The sequence below is a fragment of the Castor canadensis genome, chromosome 2 (assembly GCF_047511655.1).
Source record: "Castor canadensis chromosome 2, mCasCan1.hap1v2, whole genome shotgun sequence".
In the NCBI taxonomy this organism is placed as follows: domain Eukaryota; kingdom Metazoa; phylum Chordata; class Mammalia; order Rodentia; family Castoridae; genus Castor; species Castor canadensis.
Genome location: NC_133387.1, coordinates 68,307,414 through 68,333,041, shown reverse-complemented (window position 1 = coordinate 68,333,041; position 25,628 = coordinate 68,307,414). Strand labels below are relative to the sequence as shown.

Below are 25,628 nucleotides of genomic sequence, written 5' to 3'. Positions count from 1 at the left end.
AAGGTCTTTATGGAAATACAATCAACTGAACATGAAGGGAGGAAATGGAATGTAGTAAAAAGACAATTTCATGGTTTTGATTCTGGTCATCAATAAAGACAATAATCACTTTTAAAAAGTAGGGGGAAATTAAGCTAGGAAAGGGAAGAACAAGATGAGTGCAGCTTGGGCCAAATAAAGCTGGGTTTTAAGAAATGATTATTCCTCCCATGGAGATGTCTAACATGCAGTTGGAAATGTGCAGGAAAAGGTGATGGGCAGATATTTCTAAAAAATCAAATTATAGAATCTTCTAATTCTTGGAGACACACAAAACTTTAAAACTGATCCAATCCATTTTACAGATCAGGAAGTCAAGGCCCAGAGGGTTTAACATTCTGCCTAAAGTCAGTCACATAAACAGTTACTAGAAGAGCAGAAGAGGGCCCAGGCTCTGACTCAACTCCAGAGTGCTTTCCACAGAGCATGCGTGTAGGTGCTGCTGACATTACCAGCAGTCAGGCACTGGGAGAGAAAAGAGGGGCTGAATCTTGTTTTACATTTGTCACCGTGGGCAGAGTAAGTAGCAGTCAAAGACTTAGAATCATCATTCTCTTATGTAGTCATGCTACGCAAATCAAGGAAAGACTAGCCCTGTGTGTCAAATGCTGCAGAACTGTCAAATAGAACAAGCAAAAGTCTCTGGTTCAAGACATCAGAATAGATAGTAGAAGCCCAAGTAAGATTATGATGTACTTTAACAGAATAAAGAGTGTCAACAAGACACTGAAGGTAGCCAAGATAAGACTTGGCTTGAGTTTCTGAAGAACTTAATAGTTGGAGACAACAAAAGGAATTTTAAACACAATCACCCCACTTTCTCTGCCTACGGTAAAGTGGAGAAATGAAAGATTTCAAAGTGAAAGGTTTCAACAGACATTCACCCTCCTGTTGCTTACTACTGCTCTTGCTTATCAGTTTAGAAAATGGTAAGTGCTTTATAGTCATTTAAAAAGTTACCAATATAACTAACTCAATTTGCTACAAGAAAACTAACCACTTTGTAGATTACCTAAGACAAGGCTTTATTTATTCACTATTTGTTTTTAATGCCAATTTAATTTTCCCCAATGTAAAATTTCTGAAGCACACACACACACACACACACACACACACAAGTGCTAAGAAATATACCATTTATCCCATCTGAGAAAGCACAACTAGAAAGGTAAACCTAAAGTCACTGATCCTGTTCAGGCTAAGAAGCAATGAAAGGTCCTAAAATGTTAAGATGTCATTCAAACATGAAAGCAAGCAGAGGACTCTGTTTGCTTAAATACATATTCATGCAGATTAACAAATAAACCTTGTATTTTACTTTGAAAGGTTTTGAAAACATTTAAAAGATTTTAGCCCAGTTCCAGTGGCTTATGCCTGTAACCCTGGCTACTTGAGAAGCTAACATCAGGAAGACTGCACTGCAGTTCAAGGCCAGCCTGGGTAAATAGTTCACAAGACTGCACCTCCAAAATAACCAGAGTAAAACAGACTGGAGTTGTGGCTCAAGTGGTACAGTGCCTGCTTTGCAAGCAAGCACCAAGCTCTGAGTTCAAACCCAAGTCCCATTAAAAAAAAAAAAAACGAATTTTTAAATAACCTTGTGAGTGCCCATTTGGAGATCTTCCTCATTATCACAGCCTTCAGCTCTGGCAAAATCTTCAACATCTTGCCATTCTTTATTGTTTCCCTTATGAAAACACAGTCGAGTTCCTAAAGTTTAATTAGAAAACAAACATTAATTAGATGTAACTAGTGTGCTAAACAAGTAAACTGAAAACACCCAAGTATTTCTTTACCTTTTAAAAAACAGTGCCAAATGGTTGAAGGCCAGGAATTGCACCATCCCAAATCATCATCATCTGACAAGGAGGACATGCAGAAAATGCCAGATTCTGACTCACTATTTGCCTATGGAGAAAAGTATTACAAACTTTTTGTTGTTTTTTAATAGATCTTAATACCTGTTTTTATCTCAAGTCTTCAAATTAAAAAAAAAATTCTAAACTTAGGGGAAAATATGCTTTTAAGAACTGAAGTTTTGGGAAGTTTTAGTTAAATGTGAATTTGTACTTGTAACAAACTTTCTTAATTATTAGAGTTGTATATAAATCAAATCCAGATCACTGGCAGAACAATGAAACATTATTTTCCATCTGTATGTGCTTCAAAAGAATTTCTCAGATGGGTAAAGTTAATGTTTTTCAACTGTTACATAAGCTTCGTAAAAGTTTAACCTCATGAATCAACTCACCCTTTCATGTCTTACTGGTGTTTCCTCCTTCCAGTGGTGATGAGGGAAGGTTGTCTCACTCTTCGAAGAGGATGACACTGGTGGAGGGCGTGCATAGGAATGTAAACTTTTGCTAGTAGCTATGATGTGTACAGGAGATGATCTAAAATAAAACAGCAGGTTTTTGGGTTTTTTTTAACCATAAAGCACATGTCCTTAAAGTAGGTATTTTCTTTTGATGAAAAGAACATCATATTCCAAGTGCCAATGTTATCACATATAAAGTAGATGCAGTAAACCCTAGTAAAGAGCAAGATTTCATTTCTAATACTATGCTATTCCTTAACTTTCTCCACACTCTTCATACATCAGATTTAACAGTGTATTTTAATTATCATTACTATTTATTTATTCCATTGACTTTTTTTTTTTTTTTGGAGACAGGCTCTTGCTATGTAGAGCAGGCTGGCCTCAAACTCAGGATCCTCCAGCCTCAGCCTCCCAAATGTACTGCCACACCCAGTCCCCATTCTCTTTTATCTCAATATACATAAATGTACATATTTGCATTCATGTAGAATACCACTGTGTAGGGCTCCCCATCCATTTCTTTTGATCTATTCAGTAAGTCTCAGTAGGAATGGAACATCTAAGCTTACCTTAAGCTACAACGAATTATTTCTCTAGTAACTATGTATTGCAGGGCAGACATAATAACCATCTTAAGCAAAGACATTAACACAGCAGAAAGCAGCCTATCTGCCACACCTTGGAACTGGACACTGTTTGTTTTCTATTACAAACTTGTTGAAAGCTACACACAAGATACAGTTGTTTTCTCCTAAGGATCACCTTAAACAAAACAAAGAACAACTTGATCCCTCTCCCTCTTTTCCCCTCAAAGTCTCTTTACCAGGTAGTGCTCCCTTTCAAGTTTACGGAGCTCCCAAAAACATACTAAGATCAATCCTTCATAAACAGACCAGATTTTCATGGGTGAAATCATAGTAAGAAACAAGCTTATAAAGGATGACAAACTCAGGAGTCTGGGAAGAAACAGGATATGGCAAATACAAATTTGGTCCTTAACAGAAAAGGTGAATGCACGTCTGCACTAACCTTTTTAAAGAGTAAGGAGGAACACCTTTCTAATTCTTCCCTCATTTTATGAAGCCAGTATTACACTTATCCCAAAACCAGGCAAAGACTCCTCCAAAAAGGAGAACTATAGGCCAATCTCCTTAATGAACATTGACGCAAAAATCCTCAATAAAATAATGGCAAACCAAATTCAACAACACATCAAAAAAATCATTCACCACGATCAAGTAGGCTTCATCCCAGGAATGCAGGGGTGGTTCAACATAAGCAAATCAATAAATAAAATACACCACATAAACAGAAGTAAAGTCAAAAACCACTTGATCATCTCAATTGATGCAGAAAAAGCCTCTGATAACATCCAACACCATTTCATGATAAAAGCTCTAAGAAAACTAGGAACAGAAGGAAAATACCTCAACATTATAAAAGCTATATATGACAAACCTACAGCCAGCATTATACTTAACGGTAAAAAACTGAAACCATTCCCTCTAAAATCAGGAACCAGACAAGGATGCCCACTCCTATTCAACATAGTACTGGAATTCCTAGCCAGAGCAATTAGGCAAGAAGAAGGAATGAAAGGAATACAAATAGGTAAAGAAACTGTCAAAATATCCCTATTTGCAGACGACATGACTCTATACCTTAAAGACCCAAAAAACTCTACTCAAAAGCTCCTAGACACCATCAATAGCTATAGCAAGGTAGCAGGATATAAAATCAACATAGAAAAATCATTAGCATTTCTATACACTAACAATGAGCAAACGGAAAAAGAATATATGAAAACAATTCCATTTACAATAGCCTCAAAAAAAATCAAATACCTAGGTGTAAACCTAACAAAAGATGTGAAAGACCTCTACAAGGAAAACTATACACTTCTGAAGAAAGAGATTGAGGAAGACTATAGAAAGTGGAGAGCTCTCCCACACTCATGGATTGGTAGAATCAACATAGTAAAAATGTCGATACTCCCAAAAGCAATCTACATGTTTAATGCAATTCCCATCAAATCCCAATGATATTCATCACAGAGATTGAAAAATCTATCGTTAAATTTATTTGGAAACACAAGAGACCACAAATAGCCAAGGCAATACTCAGTCAAAAGAACAATGCAGGAGGTATCACAAAACCTGACTTCAAACTATATTACAAAGCAATAACAATAAAAACAGCATGGTACTGGCACAAAAACAGACATGAAGACCAGTGGAACAAAACAGAGGACCCAGATATGAAGCCACACAACTATAACCAATTTGTCTTTGACAAAGGCGCTAAAAATATCTGATGGAGAAAAGGCAGCCTCTTCATCAAAAACTGCTGGGAAAACTGGTTAGCAGTCTGCAAAAAACTGCAACTAGATCCATGTAGATCACCCTATACCAAGATTAACTCAAAATGGATCAAGGATCTTAATATCAGACCCCAAACTCTAAAGTTGGTACAGGAAAGAGTAGGAAATACTTTGGAACTAATATGTATAGGCAAGGACTTTCTCAATGGAACCCCAGCAGCTCAGCAACTAAGAGATAGCATAGATAAATGGGACTTCATAAAACTAAAAAGCTTCTGCTCAACAAAAGAAATGGTCTCTAAACTGAAGAGAACACCCACAGAGTGGGAGAAAATATTTGCCAGCTATACATAGACAAAGGACTGATAACCAGAATATATAGGGAACTCAAAAAACTAAACTCTCCCAAACTAATGAACCAATAAAGAAATGGGCAAGTGAACTAAACAGAACTTTCTCAAAAGAAGAAATTCTAATGGCCAAAAAATACATGAAAAAATGCTCACCATCTCTAGCAATAAAGGAAATGCAAATTAAAACCACACTAAGATTCCACCTCACCCCTGTTAGAATAGCCATCATTAGAAACACCAACAACAACAGGTGTTGGCAAGGATGTGGGGAAAAAGGAACCCTTACACACCACTGGTGGGAATGCAAACTAGTACAACCACTCTGGAAAGAAACTTAGAGGCTTCTTAAAAATCTAAACATAGATCAATCTGCCATATGATCCAGCAATACCACTCTTAGGGATATACCCAAAGGAATGTGACACAGGTTACTTACACACAAGTTTATTGCAGCACTAATCACAATAGCCAAGTGACAGAAACGGCCAAGATGCCCCACTATTGATGAGTGGTATTTATACACAATGGAATACTACTCAGCCATGAAGAAGAATGAAATTTTATCATCTGCAGGTAAATGGATGGAACTGGAGAACATCATCCTGAACAAGGTTAGCCAGGCCAGAAGACCAAAAACCAAATGTCTCCCTCATATGCAGACTTTAGATCAAGGGCAAACACAACAAGGGGATTGGACTCTGATCACATGATGAGGCCAGAGCACACAAGGGGGGTATGAGGATAGGCAAGAAACCCAAAAAAAAACAAGATAGCATTTGATGTTCTCAATGCAAAAGAACTAATGCAAAAACTTTAAAGCGACAGAGGCCAATAGGAGAAGCAGACCAGGAACTAGAGAAAAGGTTAGTTCAAGAAGAATTAATTTAGAATATAACACATATGTACAGGAAAGCAATGAGAGTAAACTTCCTGTATATCTATCCTTATCTCAACTAGCAAAAACCCTTGGTCCTTCCTATTATTGCTTATACTCTCTCTTCAATAAAATTAGAGATAAGGGCAAAATAGTTTCTGCCTGGTAGCGAGGAGGTAGGGGAGAGAGGGAGGGGACTGGGGGAAAGGGAAGGAGCGGGAGGAAGGGGGGAGAAATGACCCAAACATTGTGTGCACATATGAATAAAAGAAATAAATAATTCTTCCCTCATTTCTGAAAAAACTTTACTAGCCCCTCAGTTTCTATTTTATCTTGACTAGCATTTTTCATTTTATATATATATATATACAGAAAACATTTTAAAAAGATGATTTATGAAATTGCACTTTACTTTCATGTTTATATCACTCTCTAAATTTAAAACCCCTCAGAACTGGAGATATGGCTCAAGTAGTAGAGTACCTGTCTAGTAAGCTCCAGATCTTAAGTTCAAACCCCAGTGCCATCAAAAGAAAAAAAAAAAAAAAACCCTGAAAAACAAAAACAGAAGGAAAAGAAAAACCCTCAATTTTCCATTTATTTTAGGCATACTCTTCAATCAAGGTTGGACTGTAATTTAAATGCTCTATATAAATTCTTTTTTACACATTTGGATATACACAAAGTATCAGAAAATCACCAAACTACTTAAAATTCCTTCTGTTTATCCCTAATAAAGAGTAGATTTCTATCAGTTCTTCAGTACAACATTCAAAATAAAAGTAAGGAGTCAGCAGGGTGGCACATGCCTGTAATTGGAGTACTTGGGGAGGGAGGGTATATTCAGAAGGATTACAAATTCAATCTACATGAATATGCAATTCATCTACATGGGCTACATAGCAAGACCCTGTCTCAAAAACTAAATAAAATAAAAATAATGTGATGTCCTAAAATGAATGTGGTATACATACAGGTGATAGTTCTATCTGACTATTGTGCAAGTTCCTAAGATCCAGCATTGCTAGGGGGAGAAAAACAAAAACAAACCACACAAGGTATGTGGCCTAAATAAAAACTAACATGTTAAACATGTCTAAACACTATCATCCCTTTATCTATCCAAGTATTAATTTCACCTAACTCAACTCCTTGGTACTATACAGTGAAGACTTCAGACATTACAGACACCCAAAGCTCAGTAACTAACACAGTTAACACTTCACAACAAAATGCACTAACAGCCACAGACGGTATTGAAAGGTGAGCAAGATGGGCAATATGGCAGAGCATGGCTTTGTAAGAGAAGCACAGAAAACTCTGCAGAGAATAAAATTACATCCTCATGAAAATATTCCTTTTCTTATAGTTTTACTTAAACTTTGCTTTGTTTTGAGATAGGGTCTCACTATGTAGCCCAAGTCAGCTTCAATCTCATAATTCTCCTGTTTTAAACTGCTTATCTATACTGACTTTCTTCTGAAGGGTTTACTCACTTTCCACGAACTATATTATTAATCTCTGTGACTTCCCTATAGAAACTGAAAAGTCTTGTATAACTAGAAATTGTTATACAAATTTGGAGAGTCCAAAATCAGGGTTTTTTTTTTTTCCTTTTGGCAGCACTAGGGTTTGAACTCTGGGCCTCACGCTTGCTAAAGTGGGCACTCTACCACTTGAGCCACTCCACCAGTCCTTTCTTGTGTTGGGTATGTTAGAGATAGGGCTTTCAAAACTACTTGCCTGGGCTGGCTTCGAACTACAATCCTGCTGATCTCTGTCTCCTAAGTAGCTAGGATTACAGGCGTGAACCACCTGTGCCCAGGAGTTTTTAGCTTTTTGACAATTAGGATTACAACGACAAGTAGGACTAAAAAGGAAATAATTCTCTGGAAGGGAAATTTTCTTCCGTGTGAAAATTTACATGGAATTACACTCAAGTTAACTACACTGAATTTGTGCTAATCAAGACCAAATCCTTCTAAATAGAAGAAAAACAGTAACTTAATAGTTTGCAAAAAAACTAGTTTTACATTTAAAAAGTTTATTTTTTGGCAAATTTTACTAACTCGGGACCAGTACCAAAATTCAGTTACCCCTCCCTTACCTAGTATATTCTATCATTTTCTACCAACAGAGTGTAAATCTGGACATTTCTCTTATTACAAACTATCATACTTAATCCATGTCTTTTTAGGGAAAATGAAATGTTATTTATGTAGCTCTCCTGAGGAATATTAGTTGTGAGCTTCCTTAATTTCACAGCATGGCAACTCATTTTTTATAACTCTGGTTTAGATATACCAAATAGATTTCAAGATTTTTAAATTAGCAAGTTTTAGAATTAGAAAGACTATAAACTATGGAAAAAAAAAAAACTTAGAGCAGAGAAGGAACGAAACTCAAGGTTGATAAAAGTTTTAAAAAATTAAAAACAGAACTGCCATGTGTTCCAGCAATACCACTTCTAGGGATACCTGAAGGAACATTAAGTCAGGTTATAATAGACACTTGCATACCCATGTTTACTGTAGCATTATTCACAATAGCTAAGCTATGGAAATAGTCAAGATGCCCCATTACTGGATGAATGCATTAAGAAAATGTGGTATTTATGTACAATGGAATTTTATTCAACCAAAAAAAAGAATGAAATTTTGTCATTTTCAGGTAAATGGATGGAACTGGAGACATCATCTTAAGTGAAGTTAGGCAGGTTCAGAAGACCAAAAGCTGCATGTTTTTTCTCACTTGTGGAATACAGACCAAATACAAATGCAGCAATATCGTGAAAAACAGGTTACACTAAGGGGAGGTCACATACAAGAGAGGGAGGGTAAAAGAAGGAAGCTAAGAAGGCGAGTATGGTTGATGTTCTTTCTATACAAGAATGAATATAAAATTCTTAAGCATGTTGAAATCACAATAAGAAGGGGACTAAGGTAGAAAGGAGAAAAATGGAGGAGATGAGCCAATTCAGGTTATAATACATATATACATGGAAATGTCACAAAGAAACTCCCGGTATAGCCATCTTAAACAAAGAAAAATGTCCTTTTTAATAAACAGAGAACAGGAAAGTAAAACAAGTCCTGTCTGGGGGTTGACACCAGTGGAGGGAGGAGAGTGCGGAAAGGGTGTGGGAGGGTGAATATAATGCAAATACTGTGTGCACATATATGTAAACGGAAAAATGAGACCTGTTGAAACTATTCCAGGAATGGTGGGGAGAGGAGATAGAGGAGAATGATGAGGGGAGTGAATTCAACTATTTGATATATTGTAAGAACTTTTGTAAATGTCACAATGGACAATAAATTTTTTTAAATAAAATTTTATAACTATGGTTCTTTAGACAAGTACAATTTTTACTTCTAAAAGTAGAAATATATAGTAAAAGTACTCCTTGATCTAGTTTATTTTTTGATGACAAAGATTTTCAAATATTTTCCTTTTTCTCATGGCACCTTTATCTAATTCTCGAAATACAAAAGCACAATGTTGAATGAAATAAGTCTGTGATCATTATAATTTTAATGACTTTATTTAAATTTCAGTCTAAGTTAACCAAACATTACACAGCTAATAAAATTATTTTAAATTTGAAAAATTTTAAAATAATTAACAGCTTTTTGTAATGATAGTTTCCTACCTGTTGTAAAATGAGCACTGCATGAGTGGACTTTGTGGACTGGTGGCAATATTTGCTAACTCTGTCAGCCAGTCCACCTCATTTTCACCATAAGTATTTTCCGATATGTCTGAGGTATTCTGGGTCCAAGATGGTCTTGGATATTCTTGATGTGAAACATCTGAACTTAGCTGGTATATGGCAGATTGGGTAGGATCACTCTGAACAGCCTGAAGTTCAGGAAGGTCATCTGCAAATAAGCATCTCAAAATTATTCAAAGGAAATTACTAATATCATGAATGATATTCTAGCTGCAGTTGGAAGTCCTCTAATTTAACTAACTGATTTTGTGAGAGGAGAATCATAAATTCAAAATTAAATTCAATGTTTTCTTGAATGAAACAACTTTCAACTTAAATATTAGCAACTATATTCAGAGGTCAAAAGAGCTTGATGGAAAAGTTAACCCAACAGGCTTGATAATTACAACAAGTGTTCACATTCTGGAAAAACAGGGTTTGGTGCGTTTTCTGCCCTTTTTTCCTGCTCTTTTGTGAGGAAAAAGGCATTTGATGCATGCATATATATATAGTTACTCTTTATATACTTTGTTATTCTATTATACAGATAACAGTAACATTAAAATCATTTCCAAAAATGAGAACAGAATCATGTTTTAAATTTTTAGGTACTGCTTACATATATCTGTGTTAGGAAGATTTTTTGACTTTTTATTTTGTGGGGATTTGGGGTTTTTTTTTTAAGATGCTAGAGATTGAACCCAGCACCCCACATATGGTAAGCTCTACCACTAAGTTACATCTCAAACCTAAAAGTATTTCTTCTTACTAAGAGATTCTGAATTCCATTAATACTCATCGATTATTTTTTCCTATAAGGTAGATCATGCTGGATTTTCAGATCTCCAAGAGAAAATTAGAAATACTACCCAAGAAACACTACAAAGAACACTGACTTAGGAAAAAAATGGGATTCTCTTTTTTTATAATGAAAAAAAATTAAGGAAAAATAAACGTCTTGGAGGCCTTAAAAAAAAAACAAAAAACCAGCCCCTGCTCTATGAAACACATACCTCCAACTCTACAGATCCATTGGGTCCCTTAAATATACAAGTCAAAAAAGCCCTTATAGTCACCTAAATGTCATTATAAAATTACATATAGTTCATATTCAGGCTAATATTCCACAACAGTCAACTAAAACTAAAATACCTCAACTGAAAGTGGTAACTTAATATATCCATTCTTAAAACTCACTATAAGGTATCGTTTTTCATGGAGCAGCCAAGGAGTTCTAAAATACTATCCCAACTTAAAATAATTCCACCCACTAATTCTCATGCTGACGTAGTTATTCCCCTTCCGTCACTCCCAGCACCCTTCCTTTGGCCATTATTTCTTTTTATAAAGGGTTTATCTTTCCAGCTCAGGAAATCAACTACTTTTTAAGTGAAGTCATGGATGGAAGGGGCAAGCTTTTGGTTCCCTGGGCCTGATTTCTTTCTGAAACCTAGAACATGATGATGGACAATCAACTATCTGATTAAAATGGTGCTCCTTGCTCAATTTTACCCACTACTCAAAAAATATTAGAGTCCAGAAAATCCTTGGCATTTAAACAGATTGTGTTTCAAAATCTTTAGGATCTCCAAATTCCCAAACATTACTGTGGCATATCATCACTTCCCTTTCGTCATTTGTAACATAAATATAGCCATACCTTCTCAAAGAGTTTTTATGAACATTAAGGCGATTACACATTAAATGGGGACAAAGCCACACTGAAAAGCTGGGCAGCAAGCCAAGGGCACTCATTAGCTATTTATTCAACAAGTTTCAGAGCAAAACAATTAAAAGTCATCCCTCAACTAACCCACACAATTCTACATGCCACATTTCTCTGGAGTAGCTCAGCAGGAGTGATCACCACAAATCTCAGAGCCTCAAGTTTCAAGGATCCAATGTCATTTCCCCATCATACCAACAAATCAGCCATGAAGAGCTCACTAGGAGGATGTTTCAAATGTAACATCTTTTTAAAAACTACACAACAGCAGGAATTCCTTAAAAGTATTTTTTGTCTGATCTTTATACATAAAATAAAGCCATTTAGTTTAATAACCTGTAAATGAATCTCTATGATAAACATAAACAATTCAGTCATACTGGTTTTAAGTAATATTTTAAAAGCAAAAACAAGTGAATGCTGAAAATTCCTAATTTACAAAACTTCACATATTCCTTAGGCAAGCAAGGTAGATGGAGGAGCTAAGTATGAAAATTAACCTGAATCTTAGTGAGACTCCTAAGTAACTTTGAATTTTCTTTACCAAGTTCCATGTGCTCATCACAGGAGTTATATCCAGGTGAGGATGGCAAATTCTCATTACACTGCAGCAACTCCAATGAGTCATTCATTCCTGAAGCTCTCTTGTCCATTACCAGCAGGAGTTTCTGTACTGCATTAGGCATCTGATTTGTCTTCACTTCCCACACCATGTTATGGTGCCCTGACTTAAAATAAAAATCATATAAGAAAAAAAAAGAAACAAGTCATATGACTTGGAGATTACAGAAGTAAAGAATCAATCAGCGACATTACTACGTTGTATTTTAACTTAACCATACATACATTGCCATTTATAGTTCTCTCAAATTCTTTGGCCCAGTAGGACTCCGTCTTGACCTACAACTGCTATAACTATGTAGTCAGCACCATATTGCATCCAAATCCTAAAGAATTAATCTCTTGAACTCATCTTTTCTCCTAAATAATAACAGCAGAATTAAATATGCTTAATTATTTAAGCCTGTAACTCTCAGAAGCACATATTGAAATAAAGCTTTTTTACATGACTTGAAATTTTAAAAAATGAACAAACTTTCCTCAACTAAATTAAAAAAATCTAGGATGTAGCTCAGTAGTAGAGCACTTGCTTAGCACGCATGATGCCCTGGATTTAATCAACACACACACACACACACAGAAAAAACCTAGACACACACACAGAAAAAACCCTAGAGGAACATTCTATTTTTTTTTCTTTTTTGGTTATTCCACTCATTCACTGCATTCAGTATTTTGTTTCCTCTCATTTTGAAAGTGAACAACTTTAACATACTGAAAATTATATTCTCTAAAAAACATGTTTCTTAAAAATAGTTGGCCATATTACAGTTCTCATAAAAAATAAAAATGTTCCTATGTTTTCTTGATGAGAATTTGGGACCCAGCTCTAATAATAAAAAAAAACCTATCATTCTGAATAAACTATTATTCCAGGAAAGATGAATAATAATCACAGTAAATTTAGCTAAACAACTAGAAAAACTACCTTCAATTCAAGTAAAGTTATCACAAGGAAGGAAATATAGGCTAATATACTTAATTTCCCAGTAAAATCCAACTAAATTTTGCTATGAAAGGAAAATATGGTTATACCATTTACATTCTGGCCTTTAGTCAATGACCAAATTAGTCATTTAACAATAGTGACAACAAGTGTAAGATCCCAATTTCTCAGGTGTACTCCAAATTTCATACCAAAAACAAAGTCCTACTAAGCCAGTAAACACACAAAAAACCCTGACAACATACAGTTTTTCCTCAAACTAGAACAAAACGTACTCCTCATACCCTAGCCCAGGCTGATCAAAACACAATGAAAAGATTCTAATACGTAATACTTATGCCAGAATTTTTAAACCATGATGTAGTTACCAATAAACACTGACAAATTTTTTCTACAAAGGCTTTTTCATGATCTTGTGGATAAAATGTTTTCCTCACTATACAATACAAAATCACCACAAAAAAATGAAGATTCAGCATCTCATCCCCAGCAGCTAGATTAAGATGCAGTTAATACTTTAGTAAATTGGAGTAGGATCTTTCTCATGCACACATTTCAGTCTCCTAACTTGCTAGGTAGCTACTCACCCTACCACTTTAGTCACTCCCCCAACTCTTTTTTGCTTTTTTTTTTTTCCAGAAAGAGTCTCATGGTTTTTGCCCTAGGCTGGATGGTGATCCTCCTACCTATGCCTCCTTTACAGATGGGATTACAAATGTGAACCACCACAACCAGCTTTTTTTTTGAAATAAGGTTTCACTAACTTTTTGCCCAGGCTGACTTTTAAACATGATCTTCTTGGATCTCTGCCTCCAGAGTAGCATGAGCCATGGTGCCCAGTCCACAATATTTTTTTCACACATCATATTACAGTTGATAATGCTTCTTTATGCAAGTTCTTAAACATTTTCCTATGTCATTTTCTATGTCTACAATCCCAACGACTCCAGAGGCTAAAAGGTGGGAATTACCTGAGTCCACATGTTCAAGACTAGCCTGGACAACACAGTGAGAGCCCCTCTCAAAAACTCCAAAATCTAAGTAGTGTACACGCTGTTACAATGTATGAAATGATTAGATTCTCAGATACAGATTAGTAAGTAGAGGGCAATTAAGATTTTCAACATATATACCCTTACTGCATATTGCCTTACTTTGTTTCTAACTTCTATTTTGGATGCTCCCTGCCTGCACCTCAAAAATAACCCTTATTCTGGGCACTGTTTTAGAGTATTACTCGATGTCATATAAGATACGTAGTAAAAAGAACAGTGTGTTCGAAGTAAGAAGACACAGGATTTGATCCAGCTTAATCACTTATATATTTTTATGACCCAAGCTTCTCAACTTGACTTCATGATAGGGCTCCTGATACCTGCCTTACTTCCCTCCTAAAGTAGTGGTGAGGGTGAACTGAAACAAAGTGAAAACAAAGTAAAATGACTTCTTTTAACATCTCCTATCCCCACACTGTAGGCTCTCAAGGTTCTAAATCGAATGCTTATTGAAAACCAACTATTCAGCGTATTTCCTCTTGGGGAATATTACAAGTCATCCAAAACCTCTCAGTAATAGTCACATATTATGCCACTACTTTAGGCAAGTAACATCTAGCTACCTAAAAGATGTTTGAGGCATTTGAAGAAAGTTAACGCTTCTTCAGGTTAGTATAATTACTGATTAACCAGCCTTGGTACAGTGTTATAGCAAATCTGTTGGGATGTAATTTTCCACAAAATTGATGGCCAGAAGAAATGTGATTTATCAAGTATCAGATCATGAGTTTGAGTCCTCGGAAAAACTCAAGCAAATTTAGCTTAATCAGTAATTCACAACAATTGTGACACATATGCTTTAAAAAAATGATGCCCAAGCCTCTCCCACCAAGGAAATGATTTGTTCATTCTGGAGTCCAGTCCTATAACCTGGTTTTTATTTGCTTTCAAAGGAATTCCAAGTGCAATATGTTAAGAACCACTGAGCTAAAAAGACCTAAAAATCTTTGTATTAGCTGCGATATTAGACCTCAACAACGAGCAAATCACAAATCTCAAGGAACCTATACTTCACTGGCAAGAGAAAAGTAAATAACCACCATCCTGCAGAACAGGGGGTACCTAAGAAAGAAAAAAGGAACAAAGGGCCTCCCAACGAGAGAAACTCACACTATCAGACTCACAGAGCTGCCAAAACACTGGATGAGATCAGAAAAATTTAGAATCTAGAATCACTAAAAAGTAGGATTGCCTTGTCTATCACGTGGTCATGATACTAAGGTTATAAGGATCACATGGAAAGGTGGACTAGGGTATGAATCTTCAATCTTAGTTTAGAAAAACTTAGGACTTTTTTTTTTTTTTTTTTTTTTTGAGAAACTGAGGTTTGAACTCAGGGCCTCACCCTACCAAGAACCACATGCCCAAGCCTTTTTTGCTTTAGTTATTTTTCAGACAGAGTCTCTCAGTTTTTGTCTGATCTGGCCTAGACAGTGATCCTCCTACTTAAGCCTCCTGTGTAGCTAGGACTATAGATATGTACCACCATGCCCAGCTTGTTTGTTGTGATGGGGGTCCCCTTAACTTTACTTGGGCTGCCGGAGAACTGTGATCCTCCCAAATAGCTGGGATTATAGGCATGCACCATCACATCTGGCCAGGAATTTTTTGTTTTTTGGTTTTTCGGGTTTTTTTTGAGACCTTTAGAGAAAGGACTCTTGAGATCCGGCTCTCTGAGTTTATATATGTAACATTCACCACTTATTAGCTATGTGCCCTGAACAATTTATGTAACATCTTCTTGCCTTGTTTATAAAATGAAAATTAAAAAACTCTGTATACCTCAGAGGTTACTGTGAAAACTCAGTGAGATAATGTAAACTGCTCTGAATAATGCCTAACACAAAGCAAATCTTCAACATGGAGTGGCTATTTTATTAGCAATTATCAGATAAAGGGGAGCCACCGAGGATGTTTCGGTAGAGGTCTGTCATGATCATAGCTGTATTTTAAACATTCTCTTTGAATCTATACAAAATTATATTCAAACATTATGACTATCCAGGAAGACCTATAGCATATTTAATGGAGAATGTATTTGAGGGAAAAAAAAAAGCAGTCACATTTCCAATTTCATCTGTCTATGTGAGCCACTTCCTCCAGCTTCCTTTGCAAGTGTTCTTATAAAGGAAAAGGTACTTGGCAGTATCAATGCAGATTTCTTATTTAGTAACTCCTAAGACAACTATTCTAAGATCAGTTCCTCCTAAGACAGGATCTAGTGATTGAGTTCTTTCAACAGCTAACACTAACAGTTTAGACAGCAGATTAAAACTTTCCATAGTTATCCAACTTCTCAAAAGAGCACATTTAATCTATTTTCATGACTCAAAAATCCTTATGAACATCTGTATGTGTTTCACACATAGATGTGAGCTGGAAGTCAACTCCAGCTGCATCTTAAACTTTGAAACTCTTCCATTTTACCACCTTTGTTAAGAAATTTTTCAGAGATTACACTACATACAGTTTTGTGTGTGTACAGTGCATACTTGTGTTTTGTCTTGTCCTGCCCTCCCTCTGCAGGGCCCTTTGGTTTCCCTGTTCTTCCCCATCAGCAGGTCCTGCACTGTCCATCATTCACTACAGTACAACTAACACCACCTTGTAACTTCTATCATTTCCTCAGCACCTTGCCTTAGTTATCTAATACCATCCTATCACAATATTCGTTAACATTTGAAACAAAAAACCTTTTTATTTCAAAGCACAGCCACCAACAAACAACAAAAGCAGCCAAAAATATTTATTGAACCTGAGTTCTATGTGTTTGCACCTCTCACTGTTCAATGTGATCAAGTTTGGTTTGGTCTTCAGATAACTGAAATTTTGCTACTATACAAAGATACTATATAGTAAAAGAAAACCTAGACTTGAAGACAAAAGACTAGGGTCTCACTTTTCTTGGCTGTATAACCTGAGGCAAGAAACTTAACCTCAGCCTCACAGTGTCTCTACTTATCTCACGGAGCCATTGTGGGAATACAATACATGAAAACAAAATACACTGACATAGGCAAATATAAATTGTCTGTCTCTCTTCTGTCAAACTATTTTGGGGAAAGAAAACAAGGCCTCTGACAAGGTAAAGGAATACAGGAAGAGTCCTGACTCAAAAATACTCCCGCACATACATGACACTAATTAAATTTTGATAAACAAGTTCCTCTTTCAAGTATCTCCTGGTAGACAGAACCCTATTGTTCATTCACGCCTTTGGACACTGCTTTGTATTTTAGCTAACTCTGCATGTGTCATCTCTTCACTAGGTAAGTGTTTTGCAAAAGGAAGAGTAAAATTCTCCTGCAGAGAAGGGGATGCAGCAGTTGGACTTTGAAATGTCATGCGCAAAATTCCAAATTTTACTGGGTAAGGACTGGGAGGACTTATTACTTTTGCTATGCAAACTTTCAGAAATAAATACCCAAAAACTCTTAGAAAACTAGAAGAGGGCTAGAAATAACTAAGTCCTAAAGAAAGATCAAAAAGATTAAAAAAAAAAACAAAAAAAACAGGTTTTACAATCTGCATTAGCTATCTCCATGCCTACCCACAGAGCATTTCCATGTACTTCTAATTTTATTTAAGACTCTAAACAGCTCTTTGAACAAAAGACATTATGAATAAGGAAAACAGGCCTCTGACCACTACTGGGACCACTTTCTTTTTGAAGAACTAGGGAAGGGGATGTGAAAACACCACACACCAACTTAGGTTACACTCTTGCTTTCAAGTGCCTGTCTTTGCAGACCATACCCTCCCATGGCCATTATGGACTTCAGGGGGATCTTCTGTATTCTCTCCCTAAACCAAAGGACTTCCACACCAAGTCCAGACTTTTGCTCCAATTGTTTTGAAAGACAGAATGAAGAAAAAGTAATGCACAATTAGTATATGTAAAAGGAGAATGGAAGGTCTGAAGATGGATTACATAATCACAAGCTACAAGGTGCTAAAACAAATGCACATAGCAAATGCAATTTTCTACACCAAAAGCAAGTGGGAGGTCTTAATGCAGTTCTTTTAGAGTATGTTCAATGAAATGAATGCCTTTACTCTTTTCACAGAAATGTTTCTACAACTCTAGTTTGCCACTGTTAAGAAAAAACCCCAGTGGGTTTGTTCTGGTAAACTAGCCTCTCAATACTTTATGGCCTGAACAGTTTAACCACTACACCCAAGTTTTCTTATTTATACATGGGAATAAAACCCATGTATTTTTCAGAACAGTTGCAGATGTAAGAGACACTACACCCCACACTCTTGCTTTTGTTGAACACTGCCAATCCCATCTATACAAGCTACTACACTGTCACTTCAAACAGCTGGAGTCATTTTATGAAAAACTTGAAATCCAAAACTCGTATTATGAAATCTGATTTCCCTAACTTGATTGCAATCCTAGACATTTTCACATTAATGTGTGAAAAAAGCTTTTATGAGCTATCAATAAACTTTAAAAAAATTCAATTAACTTTAAAAAAATTCAATTAACATGAGAAAAATTTTCCAGTTTCTCTAGAGAAAAATGATATAAATTATGATAGTAAATGCAGATCAAAATCTGAAGGAATATGAATATTACTGTCAGGCAGTTCATAAACAAGAAAATGTGTCCACTTGCCTGAATTCTTAACATACAGGTATTTGTCAATAAACTTAATTTATTCTGATTTTCCCATTCTAAGTGCATATGCCGTCTCATGCCTTGTCTTATTAACACGTGGTAGTAACTTCCTGAGGTAATTTATGCCAGAAAAAAATGTACTGATATTTTCAGATATACAATAGACCAGCTTGCAGCTCATGCTGCAGAAGCATTCAGGAGTTAATGCATTCATGAAGTCCCAGCCATATGCCTTCTTCACTGGGCACCTGAAGAGGAAAAAGTCTAAAAACGTCAAAATACAGTGGAAAAAAATAAATGGTATCATGTTTGAAGTCTGAGAAGTACAAACTGTAAATCCTGTAAAATTGGGGAAGGCATACAAGAAATCCTGGGAAAAGATATGCAGGAGCTGGAGAGATGAACAAAGGAGAAGGGTTTATGAAACTAAGTTCGAAACTACAAAGTGAAATCGAAATTTCATTCTCTAATAATCGAGTTGAGATAAACAGTATTTGCTTTAAAGTGTCTAAATGGCTTCCTCCAAACTACAAGGTAACTCAAAAAGTGGATTTAATACTTGTCAATGTAACTCAAATTCCTTTACAACTTTCAAATATTGTCAACTTAGCAAGAACTGAGTTTTACAAAAGAAACCTAACAGATGACCCAATACCCTATGTAAGATAAAGGAAAAGACACATGGAGGGAAGGGACTGGGGACAAGACAAAAAGCAAAAAGCACAAGATCACAGATTTCCATCACTGTCAAAAGTAAAAACAACACTAAAGTATTTACAAATGTCACATTTATTCTGATTTTCATAAGGTAACTTTAATTTCAAAACTATTGCTTCCCATACGTGAAACCTTCCTCGGGTCCTAGCATCCAGTGCACCAGTGAGTTCGGGGTCCTGCCCGGCTGTCAGAGCTTTCAGAGAACTCCTGCAGAATGAACTCGGGCGGGAAGCGTGCACCACGGAGAAAGCATTTAAAGCTACAAAAACCCGCCTGTCGACTTCGCCAGGGTCCTTTTTTGTTTTGTTTTAATCTGCCTGCGGCCGCGGCAAAAACTGAAAGGCGGAGATTCGAAGCCGCCTGCCAAGCTTGCGCTCCGGGTCACACGGAGCAGCACTTCCCGCTCACGCCAAGTCCACCCCCACCCTCTTTCGCCATTCATCGCGCTCCCCTCCCCTCCCCCCCATCATGTGACCGCAGCCCTGACGCCAGGCTTGTTTTTCCCCTGGCTCAGCCCCACCGCGCAGGCGCCTCGGAGCCCATTCATTCGAACTGCGTAACAATGAGCCCCGGGGCCCAGCGGCTCTGCGAGCTCCCCAGCTCGGCCCGAGCCCTTCTAGGCCCAGGAGGGGGAGGCGCCTCTCTGAGGTCCCCCATCCCGGGTCAGCGCTCTAGTCCCGGCCGGTGTCCGACCCTCCGCCCACAAGCGGAGAGTTGAAGTCAAACTTTCCGGGGTAACCCCCACGCAGCCGCGCTGGCCCTTACCCCCCACCCCGGCCCGCCCCAGCTCCGCGCTTGGCCCGGCCCGGCCACCCACCGCGAACCCGGCCCGGAGTGTTGTCCTCGCCCAGTCTCCTCCCAGCCCCCGCCCCGAGACCCCGAGCTTCGCAGCCGCGAAACCCAGATGAGCTCGCGGGAGGCGACGGACTGTGGGCCAGCCGCGCGCGGGCACTAGTCAGAAGGTTGGTCGCGTCTACTCGGAGAGCAGCACAGGGAAGAGGCAGAACGCGGACCCTAGCTCGCCGGGCTGCCCGATCCCCTCGGACTCCTGCCCCTCCCTTCCCCACCCCCATCCCTTCCGAACTGAAAGACAACAAACCGCCGCTAAGTGCGTGCAAACCAGGTGCGGGCCACTCTGGCGCGACAACACCACCAGCAGTTAGCGTACCCTCTCTCGGACTGACGCCAGCCTCCCTGGCGCGCGTTACTGCTGCTGCCGCCGCTCTTACTCTTCAACCGAAACTTTCCTACTTACCAGACCCGTCGCCATTACCAAATCTTTCAAGCTTCGTCTTCCCCCTCCCTCAATCCCCCGGGGGTTGAGCCTTCTCTCAGTGTTTGCTCTCTTATTGGTCATAAGAACTGCCATTCGAGTCTTCCAGTTTCCCATTGGGTGATACCGTGGTCCGTCGCGGTGGGCGGGCATGTATTGACTTTTCTGTTGTGTTTACTGGAGAAGGCTACGTGTCAATCACTAGAGTGAGCGCCTTGGATTGGACTGCTGCCGAGACTCGGGGGACCAGAGCCAAACTTTATTTGCGAAGTGGATTGTGGGTTGGTAGTCTCAGCTTAAATCCTAGGTTCGGAAAACTCCAGCCGAAAGGAACTGGTTGGACTACATCTCCCAGAGGTGAATGCACCGCACAGTCTTGATAGTAAACAAGAGTCATAGGGACACGTGTATCAGCTCGTTTGTTTTGGTGTCTGGGACAAAAGGGAGGGGGCGGAGGAAGGGAGTGTTTCAAAGCTTGGGTCATTTTTCGTCTTGGGCCTCTGTTTGCACACACAGCAGCCCCAGTCTCTCGCAGCACCCATTCCCGGCCATTAACCGCCAGAGCCTCGCGCTGCTCAAAGTTTGGCAGGAAGCCAAGGTATTGTTTTAGTGCGAGGGGAAGGAGATGACTGCACAAGCGGAAGCAGTGCAAGCTCGCAGGCACTTGGCCACTCACAAATCATAGTCCTGGGCGCAGTGAGGATGATGATGGTGAGGCTGGGCTCCCCGCAGTGGAAGAGCCAAGTTCCCTTAACCCAGCCTTCCTCGCCAACCCCAGGACAGCAACTTGAGATTTCCTTGTCCGCTCTGTTCTGTCCACCCGGGATTTGTTGAGCGCCAAGCCAAGTGCTAGTGTACTGAGGTTTTGGGATGAGGGCAGCTCGGTCTAGAGAACTTAGAAAGCTTCTAAGAGGGGTGCACGATGGACTTGGAAATTGAGGCAAAGCGGTGTTTCCCGTATTGGCACACTTGATCGTTGTTAAATCACGCAAGAGGGTTATGAAATATCAGTAAGTTTTTGTGGTGAGCCTTTAAGCCATTTTTTTCCACGTGTCTTCCACTAGGAGTCCCCTCGAGCTCCCGATGCTCTTGACTCACCAGGAGGGTGGCTTCTCTGCTTTGTAGCTGCCTGTACTTTGAAGAGACTATTCATCACAGACTGTAATTGCCATTTTTACTATTCACATTGCAAAGGCATTATTAAGTTTTTTTTCTTTGAACCTGTAGTGTTTAGTCATTGAAGCTATACTTTAGGTTCTATTTCTTTAGATCACTAGAAGTGTGCTTAAAATTGCGATGAGGGAAATTTTGGAAGAAGTCTGAAATCATACCTAGTTATTTCTTTTTAAACTGCCTAAGTTTTTGAATTTTTATTATCTCTGTACCATGTGAGGAAAGATTTTCTGTGTTCAAAAATAGTATCACACATTGTAGTTTTTCTCAAAACTAATTCAAAAGAAAGTAAATAAATATGAAAAAACAAATAATTGAGAAGAGAATCAAAATGCTTAAATTTTCCTCTAAGAATAAAAGGACAGGATTTGAATTTATATCTTTCAGAGATTATACAAAAAGAAAGACTTGTGTTTCTACTATTTGGTAGACATTTATAGATATATATATAGAAAGTGTGTCATCATGTTCCATAATTAGAAACATAAACTCCAACATTTAATTTCTTGACAAATAGAAAAAACTGTAGATTTGTAATCATTTTCAATTAAGATCTGTGATATTTATGTCTAACTCACTCCTTCCAGAAACTAAAAAAGCTTCCCTCCCCAGAAACAAGATCTGGAGGGCTTGAGCCACTGATTTACACAAAGAATGAGATCTGTTTTCAGCTGAATGTGACTTTTGGAGTTAAACCATTTGAAACTTTTTACCAAAAGTCTTAGTTAATGGTGATTTTTTTTTAAACTGGAGATCACTAGGATGGGAAGAATACAACTTCAGATACAGATACACTGTACACTATTATAAGTAATAATTTATCCTTTAATAGCACCATAAAACTTTTTCCTTTCAAGAAATGTTTTAGTTCTGTTTGTTGACCACTGTGCTAACTGATAAAAATACAAAAATATGAAACATTTTTTGCATACTTTTATCTCACCCTATGGCCAAGTGTTTCAATATAAGTTAAATTCATCACAACAGAACCCCTTGTAACAACTGACCTATGCTAATAAAAAGGTTTTAAAAAAATCTGCAAAAAAATAAATTCAGATAGGTCACAGCTGGATAAATATGACTATCAGAATTCCCCCACACCTTTTAGTGGACCTTTTAGTCCTGTTTTCTGATTTCCCTGGAAACTGAGTGAACACATTAGTACCGTCTGCATAGTTACAGAAACGTCATCATTCATTCTTGAGTAACCAACAAAGCCAACCAACCTGAAATCCAAAACAAAAATCGAGTATAAAACCAGTAAGAGCTCCTTAGAAAGTTTTACATATGTAAGTTATAATCTGACTAAAACAGTCCTTCAGTTGTTTCCTTTATATAATTGAGATGAAAAATTAAGTTTCTTTTCATTTTTTAGAGTTTTTTGTTGTTGTCTTATTTTTGTTACTGTTTTTGTTTTTTGAAACAGGGTCTCACTATATAGTCTAGCTGGTCTCAAACTCTCGATCCTCCTGCCTCAGCCTCCTGATTGCTGGGATTACAGGCATATGCCACCACACCTGGCTAAAAAAATCAGTTTAATACTTCTTGGTTAGTGTAATGAACACAATATACTCGTACATCTGTAAAATATATGCCAGGATATGTCAAGAAATTGTCATCTCAAATCAAAATGTCTTTCAGCAGTTAGAAGAACTACTTATCATCATAAACACTAAGTTCTTATTTGTTAAAAAACAGTATAAAAATTAAACAGACATCCTATATAGGATTTACTTCATTTCCTGTTTAGAGGCAAAATTAAGCAGTGTCCTTGATTGCTCCATATCTAGCTCACCAGTGACGACCTTGCTGGACTAAGAAATGTGATGATAGAAGTTGAAGCATACGATGTTTGCCTCTTAGGGTATCACTGTTCACATTGTTGAAAGATGAACAAAATCATTTAAGTACTAAAATTAGGAAGTAGAGCAGCATGTATAGTCTAAAACAGTAAGTGCGCAATCTTTTCAGATACTTTCTTAGTAGATTATTTAAACTCTTACAAATACCTTTCCATACATCTTACTGTACTTGAAAATGAGTTAATTTTATAGTTACCTTAGTTCAAAGAATTCAGATAAACTCATGTAATAAAATGCCTGGGAGCTGAGGAGTGTCATTTTAGAAATGTAGTTATATGTGTCTCTTGTTTTCATAACTCTTTTATGGGGGGAAGGGCAGTACTGGGATTTGAACTCAGGGCTGTACTGTTTCAGTATTGCCTCCAGCCCTTGTTCTTGTAATTCTTAATGCAACTGAAAGTGTAGATTTTGCTCAGATGACCGTTAAAGCAAAACCATTCTTTAGTGGCTGATATATGGGTCTCTTAACACTTTAACCATTAAGAAGAATCAACGGAAGAAGAAGGGATCAAGAATGATTGTTGGGTTTCTGGCATAGGCAATTGACGTATGTTGATGGCTCTGATGGAAATAGGAATATTGAAGAGAATAGATCTGGGGACTCAGACGAGGGAAAGGGATGGATTCAAATTTAGATGCTAAGCTAAGAGGAGGCAAGAATTTTGAATACAGGAGTGCAACTGAATGGACTTAAAGAAATTTATGTGTCCTCAGGAAATGGAGACTACTCTTTCTGGTCTCATTCATATGCTAAAGTTTATCTCAAGTTACTCAATTTGGCATAAATGAAAATGTGACTATTTAAAGAAATTGAAAAAACACTCTATCTTCCAGTTTATAAAACCAGGCTCAAATAACTTCTTTGTGTTTCATTGAGAATTTTCTAGAACAGATAGTTCCTGGTATCTGACCTGTTTAACACATGACTCCCACAATAATTATTTTCTACTCATGTCTATTTGGTGTAGACTCTTGAGGCTCTTGTCTATCATTTTACTTGTTAATCAAGATTGCTGCACTCTAGTGGACAATGAAGTATAGTAACAATTAGTACCATAGGAACAGGATGTACATAGCTTCATTGCACTGTTAAACTTTTTTGCTTACATAGGGCTTCTTCCCACATTTACTTTCCTCTTCTCTTTTTTTTTTCTTTTATCCATATGTGCATACAATATTTGGGTCATTTCTCCCCCCTTCCCCCTCCTCTTCCTTCTCTATCACTCTCTTAGCATTTTTTTGCCTGGTGCATAATAAGTTATTGCTTAAGAGATGAATGAAATATTGGGGGAAATAAGCAGCATGAATTTTCTAATGTACTGTATACTTTCCTGTTATCATATACTGTTTTGAACACTGAGTTTGTTAAATCTCTTTCATGTGCTTTAAGCATCACTTACTCTGGGTAGTCATTCTCGGTTGAACATCTGTAATCAGAAAATCCCAAATCCTAAATGCTCTGAAATAATGAAACTTTCTGAGCATCGTGTCAGCTCTCAAATAGTTTTGAGATTTCTTATCACAATGAAACCCTTTGTGCGAGTAATATACACTAACAAAACAAAGCTTCAGATTTTAAGCCATTCGGCATTTCAGATTTTCAGATTAGAGATGCTCAACAAGTGAAATATTCAAATATTCCCAAATCCCCAAAGTCTGAAATGTGAAACACTTTTGGTCACAAGCATTGCAGATAAGAGACACTCAACTTGTACTGGTACTTGAAAACAGGTTTCATCTTCCAGCTACATTAAATAAGTACTATTCATTTTTGTCTCAGTCAGTATTACTCATGCTAAGGCCAACAAAATATTTGTCTATTACACCTCAGCTTGTTCAAGTTACGCAGAGTGTCACAATCTACTACAGTAATAAAATGTTAAAGACCTTCATTTAAGTTGAGCTTCAAAGAGCAATTAAAGAAAAGAAAAATGACCAGAGATGTCCTTTTAATACCTGTCTATCTTAAAATGTTATTTCATTTTTAAAAATGTCATTTGTAGCTGGGCC

General features: G+C 37.5%; 1 protein-coding gene across 2 annotated transcripts in view; it reads right to left on the bottom strand.

Annotated features, from left to right (window-relative positions):
* Window positions 1–20,713, bottom strand: part of Hbp1 (HMG-box transcription factor 1) — a 34,553-nt gene extending 13,840 nt beyond the window's left edge. The window contains exons 1-6 of one of the 2 annotated variants that reach the window (XM_020156085.2): window positions 20,566–20,713; window positions 11,889–12,072; window positions 9,559–9,787; window positions 2,291–2,432; window positions 1,836–1,947; window positions 1,637–1,749 (exon numbers count right to left, since the gene is read on the bottom strand). In XM_020156085.2, the coding sequence (XP_020011674.2) occupies window positions 1,637–1,749; window positions 1,836–1,947; window positions 2,291–2,432; window positions 9,559–9,787; window positions 11,889–12,072; window positions 20,566–20,700 (915 nt within the window). In that variant the 5' untranslated portion in view covers window positions 20,701–20,713. Of the gene's footprint in view, window positions 1–1,636; window positions 1,750–1,835; window positions 1,948–2,290; window positions 2,433–9,558; window positions 9,788–11,888; window positions 12,073–20,478 lie in introns of both variants that reach the window. The other variant, XM_020156086.2, reaches the window with a different exon arrangement.
* Window positions 20,714–25,628: the final 4,915 nt, after the last annotated feature.